At 53.2% G+C, this 6,000-nt stretch overlaps 1 protein-coding gene across 5 annotated transcripts in view; it reads left to right on the top strand.

The window, feature by feature from the left end:
* FBRS (fibrosin) overlaps positions 1 to 1,921 on the top strand; it is a 28,333-nt gene extending 26,412 nt beyond the window's left edge. For all 5 annotated transcript variants that reach the window (XM_073635267.1, XM_073635270.1, XM_073635269.1 and 2 more), the window contains 3 exons: positions 30 to 113; positions 804 to 984; positions 1,066 to 1,921. In XM_073635267.1, coding sequence (XP_073491368.1) covers positions 30 to 113; positions 804 to 984; positions 1,066 to 1,711 — 911 coding nt within the window. In that variant the 3' untranslated portion in view covers positions 1,712 to 1,921. The remainder of the gene's footprint in view (positions 1 to 29; positions 114 to 803; positions 985 to 1,065) is intronic.
* Positions 1,922 to 6,000: the final 4,079 nt, after the last annotated feature.

Consider the following 6,000-nt stretch of genomic DNA (forward strand, 5'->3'; position numbering starts at 1 on the left):
CTAACCCTTTTCTTCCATTTTCCTCTCAGATCCATTCATTCGGGCTCCTGGATTCTCCCCCCTGGCATCCCTGACAAATGGTGCTTTTGGTGGTCTAGGAAACCCCACTTACAGTAAGTAGACTAGTTGGGATTGTCTTGTGTGGATTGCTGGGAGTACTTCACGTTGAGTCTTCTCTCGGTTTGAATATGTTTGGTAACATTATGTGGGGCTTATAGTTCCAATGGAAAGGTATAAAAGGGGTCTGACAGTGTACACATTTCCCATATGGAGAAGACTACATTGTTCAGACTACTCGCTACATTGTGTACAGATAATAGAAGGTTTTTCTTCATTAAAGCTCAAAGAACAAAAGGAATGTAGGGTGTGAAGAACAATGTAACAAGGAGAGTCTTTAATGCAAGAGGCATAATTACTGGGTGGAGGTGAACGTTATGGAAAGGGGAACCAGGGCCGTATTATGGAGAAGGGTATGTTTTGAAGGCTCCAGGGGTTGGGTGGAGTAGGTAGTGCGTATGTTTTGAAGGCTCCAGGAGTTGGGTGGAGTAGGTAGTGGGTATGTTTTAAAGGGCTTGGTTAGGTACTGGTGTAGATTGGTGTGTAGATGCTCTCATTTTCAGCTGGAGGTAGCACAGTACGGTATGTTTTGAAGGCTGCAGGGGTTGGGTAGAACAGGTAGCACAGTAAGGTATGTTTAAGCTGTAGTCCGCCATGTGTATGACTTTGTCTCTTCTCTTCCACATTTTGCTTACGATGACCTGCGTTTCTGGAGATACATAATCACCCCCATATTTTCCTTCTAGATCCTTCCTCTGTGTTCAGTCAGAAGGAAGCCTCTATGGTTCATAACTTCCCCAATCCACATGATCCTTGGAATCGGTTGCACCGCACTCCACCTTCCTTCCCTGTGGCACCCGCTCAGATCTGTGGCAAAGTCGGGGACCTGGATCCACACACAGTCCATATGAAGGACGAGAAGGACCGGTAGGTGAAGTCTCTGGTTGGTTTGTAGGTCTATGCTAAGACGGATTCACATACTTAATCTTCTTGTTTTTGCCAACACAGGGATTTACTTTACTCTCGTTTGCCTCCACGGATGTCCCCTCTGACACAAACCCCCCGCCTCCCGGGTGCTGAGGACCGAGGCCCCAGCCGTAACCTCTCCCCTTATGTCGCTGTGAGACCCGGGAGCAGCTCGGAGACGAAACCTCGACTGACACCAGACCATCCTTCCAAAGTGAAAGTGAAGGAGGAACCGGAGCTGCTGAGCTTCGAGGTTGGACGCTCGCCTTTGCCGGGACTCCACTTGCCCCATCCATCTCCCCCTTTTGAAAGGCTGCGAGGATCATTTCTGGGGGAGCAGTACCCCAATGCACTGGAAGCCTGGCGAGATGTGTACCGTAGAGCGGACCCGCCTCCTCTCCGTCTGCCCTCCTCGGCTCCTCAGCGTCTGTATGAACAACGAGAGGAACGAGCCCACATACTGCGGGAAGACTTTGAACGAGCTCGTCTATATGGCCTACCCACCCACATCACCATGCAGCCCGCCACGCAATCTATGCTGGGCCAGCTGTACCATCATCATGGAACTGGGCTGCTGAGCAAAACTCCACCCATTAATCTGCTAAGTGCTCCACCTCCCCTTATATCTACATCACGGCCGGGGTCCCCTCACCGCAGGGACCTTTATAAGGACAGAGACTGCAGATAGGACTGGCCTGGTCTACTCTTGTACATATTTATATATTCAACCCCCCCTCCCCCTGTGCCCCTCCCCCCCGGGGCTTTTGTACATTTTTATGGTATAATGTGATTTTCAGCACTGTGTTCCCCTATGACCATTCCTTTTTACAGGTTCCAGGGCCGGGGAGGGGAAAACCTCTGTACCCAGGACATCAATAAACCTTCTCTCTGTATTCCACCCTGCCATGGCTCATTTATCCACATGCAGTCAGGTGATGTTCTTGTGGGTCAGGTGATGTTCTTGTGGGTCAGGTGGAGTTCTTGTGGGTCAGGTGGTGTAAAGTGTTGAAGTGTTTGGCTTAGTGGGGGGGATAAGGGATGAATTCTCAGAATGTTGGGGGGGGGGGGGGATAAGGGACGATTTCTCCTCAGAATGTTGGGGGGGGGGGGGGGGGATAAGGGACGATTTCTCCTCAGAATGTGGGGGGAGATAAGGGACGATTTCTCCTCAGAATGTGGGGGGATAAGGGACGATTTCTCCTCAGAATGTGGGGGGAGATGAGGGACGATTTCTCCTCAGAATGTGGGGGGAGATAAGAGACGATTTCTCCTCAGAATGTGGGGGGATAAGGGACGATTTCCCCTCAGAATGTGGGGGGAGATGAGGGACGATTTCTCCTCAGAATGTGGGGGGAGATGAGGGACGATTTCCCCTCAGAATGTGGGGGGAGATGAGGGACGATTTCCCCTCAGAATGTGGGGGGAGATGAGGGACGATTTCCCCTCAGAATGTGGGGGGAGATGAGGGACGATTTCCCCTCAGAATGTGGGGGGAGATGAGGGACGATTTCCCCTCAGAATGTGGGGGGAGATGAGGGACGATTTCTCCTCAGAATGTGGGGGGAGATGAGGGACGATTTCTCCTCAGAATGTGGGGGGAGATGGGGGACGATTTCTCCTCAGAATGTGGGGGGAGATGAGGGACGATTTCTCCTCAGAATATGGGGGGAGATAAGGGATGATTTCTCCTCAGAATATGGGGGTGATAAGGTATGTGGCTCATTTATCCACATACAGTCAGGTGGTGTTCTTGTGGGTCAGGTGGTGTAAAGTGTGGAAGTGTTTGGCTTAGTGTGTCTGCCAGGTAAATGGGATTCATTGAAGGGCACGGCTTCCCTGTTTTATGGATGGGTTGGATGTCACCACCTACAGGAGCTGGACACTAGGTACAACTTACACTAAGGGCACACCCCCTCTAGTAGTGGCTAAACCCCCCATCTGTAATACAGGAATCAGTTATTCTGCTTGGGGGGGCCTTTTTAGTAGTCTAGCACAGCTTTGGAACGTCCCATGCTTTCTTCATGACCAGGTTCCTCCTCGTAAAAGGGGGGATTTCTCCTTAGAATGTGGGGGGAGATAAGGGACGATTTCTCCTCAGAATGTGGGGGGGGGGATAAGGAACGATTTCTCCTCAGAATGTGGGGGGGAGATAAGGAACGATTTCTCCTCAGAATGTGGGGGGAGATAAGGGACGATTTCTCCTCAGAATGTGGGGGGAGATAAGGGACGATTTCCCCTCAGAATGTGGGGGGAAGATAAGGGACGATTTCCCCTCAGAATGTGGGGGGAGATAAGGGACGATTTCTCCTCAGAATGTGGGGGGAGATGAGGGACGATTTCTCCTCAGAATGTTGGGGGGGGGGAGATGAGGGACGATTTCTCCTCAGAATGTGGGGGGAGATGAGGGACGATTTCTCCTCAGAATGTGGGGGGAGATGAGGGACGATTTCTCCTCAGAATGTGGGGGGAGATGAGGGACGATTTCTCCTCAGAATGTGGGGGGGAGATGAGGGACGATTTCTCCTCAGAATGTGGGGGGGAGATGAGGGACGATTTCTCCTCAGAATGTGGGGGGGGAGATGAGGGACGATTTCTCCTCAGAATGTGGGGGGGAGATTAGGGACAATTTCTCCTCAGAATGTGGGGGGAGATGAGGGAAGATTTCCCCTCAGAATGTGGGGGGAGATGAGGGAAGATTTCCCCTCAGAATGTGGGGGGAGATGAGGGAAGATTTCCCCTCAGAATGTGGGGGGAGATGAGGGACGATTTCCCCTCAGAATGTGGGGGGAGATGAGGGACGATTTCCCCTCAGAATGTGGGGGGAGATGAGGGACGATTTCCCCTCAGAATGTGGGGGGAGATGAGGGACGATTTCTCCTCAGAATGTGGGGGGAGATGAGGGACGATTTCTCCTCAGAATGTTGGGGGGGGGGGGGGGATGAGGGACGATTTCTCCTCAGAATGTGGGGGGATAAGGGATGAATTCTCAGAATGTTGGGGGGGGGATGAGGGACGATTTCTCCTCCGAATGTGGGGGGAGATGAGGGACGATTTCCCCTCAGAATGTGGGGGGAGATGAGGGACGATTTCCCCTCAGAATGTGGGGGGAGATGAGGGACGATTTCCCCTCAGAATGTGGGGGGAGATGAGGGACGATTTCTCCTCAGAATGTGGGGGGAGATGAGGGACGATTTCTCCTCCAGAATGTGGGGGGAGATGAGGGACGATTTCTCCTCCAGAATGTGGGGGGAGATGAGGGACGATTTCTCCTCCAGAATGTGGGGGGAGATGAGGGACGATTTCTCCTCCAGAATGTGGGGGGAGATGAGGGACGATTTCCCCTCAGAATGTGGGGGGAGATGAGGGACGATTTCCCCTCAGAATGTGGGGGGAGATGAGGGACGATTTCCCCTCAGAATGTTGGGGGGGGGGGGGAGATGAGGGACGATTTCTCCTCAGAATGTTGGAGGGGGGGAGATGAGGGACGATTTCTCCTCAGAATGTGGGGGGATAAGGGATGAATTCTCAGAATGTTGGGGGGGGGGAGATGAGGGACGATTTCTCCTCCGAATGTGGGGGGAAATGAGGGACGATTTCCCCTCAGAATGTGGGGGGAGATGAGGGACGATTTCCCCTCAGAATGTGGGGGGAGATGAGGGACGATTTCCCCTCAGAATGTGGGGGGAGATGAGGGACGATTTCCCCTCAGAATGTGGGGGGAGATGAGGGACGATTTCTCCTCAGAATGTTGGGGGGGGGGGGGAGATGAGGGACGATTTCTCCTCAGAATGTGGTGGGATAAGGGATGAATTCTCAGAATGTTGGGGGGGATAAGGGACGATTTCTCCTCAGAATGTGGGGGGAGATGAGGGACGATTTCCCCTCAGAATGTGGGGGGAGATGAGGGACGATTTCTCCTCAGAATGTGGGGGGAGATGAGGGACGATTTCCCCTCAGAATGTGGGGGGAGATGAGGGACGATTTCCCCTCAGAATGTGGGGGGAGATGAGGGACGATTTCCCCTCAGAATGTGGGGGGAGATGAGGGACGATTTCCCCTCAGAATGTGGGGGAAGATGAGGGACGATTGCCCCTCAGAATGTGGGGGGAGATGAGGGACGATTTCCCCTCAGAATGTGGGGGAAGATGAGGGACGATTGCCCCTCAGAATGTGGGGGGAGATGAGGGACGATTTCTCCTCAGAATGTGGGGGGAGATGAGGGACGATTTCCCCTCAGAATGTGGGGGGAGATGAGGGACGATTTCTCCTCAGAATGTTGGGGGGGGGGGGGATGAGGGACGATTTCTCCTCAGAATGTGGGGGGAGATGAGGGACGATTTCTCCTCAGAATGTGGGGGGAGATGAGGGACGATTTCTCCTCAGAATGTGGTGGGGGGGGGGATGAGGGACGATTTCTCCTCAGAATGTGGTGGGGGGGGGGATGAGGGACGATTTCTCCTCCGAATGTGGGGGGAGATGAGGGACGATTTCTCCTCAGAATGTTGGGGGGGGGGGGATGAGGGACGATTTCTCCTCAGAATGTGGGGGGATAAGGGATGAATTCTCAGAATGTTGGGGGGGGGGGGGGGATGAGGGACGATTTCTCCTCCGAATGTGGGGGGAGATGAGGGACGATTTCTCCTCAGAATGTGGGGGGAGATGAGGGACGATTTCCCCTCAGAATGTGGGGGGAGATGAGGGACGATTTCTCCTCAGAATGTGGGGGGAGATGAGGGACGATTTCTCCTCCAGAATGTGGGGGGAGATGAGGGACGATTTCTCCTCCAGAATGTGGGGGGAGATGAGGGACGATTTCTCCTCCAGAATGTGGGGGGGAGATGAGGGACGATTTCTCCTCCAGAATGTGGGGGGAGATGAGGGACGATTTCTCCTCCAGAATGTGGGGGGAGATGAGGGACGATTTCTCCTCCAGAATGTGGGGGGAGATGAGGGACGATTTCTCCTCCAGAATGTGGG

Source organism: Aquarana catesbeiana, linkage group LG06 (genome assembly GCF_042186555.1).
Source record: "Aquarana catesbeiana isolate 2022-GZ linkage group LG06, ASM4218655v1, whole genome shotgun sequence".
NCBI lineage: Eukaryota > Metazoa > Chordata > Amphibia > Anura > Ranidae > Aquarana > Aquarana catesbeiana.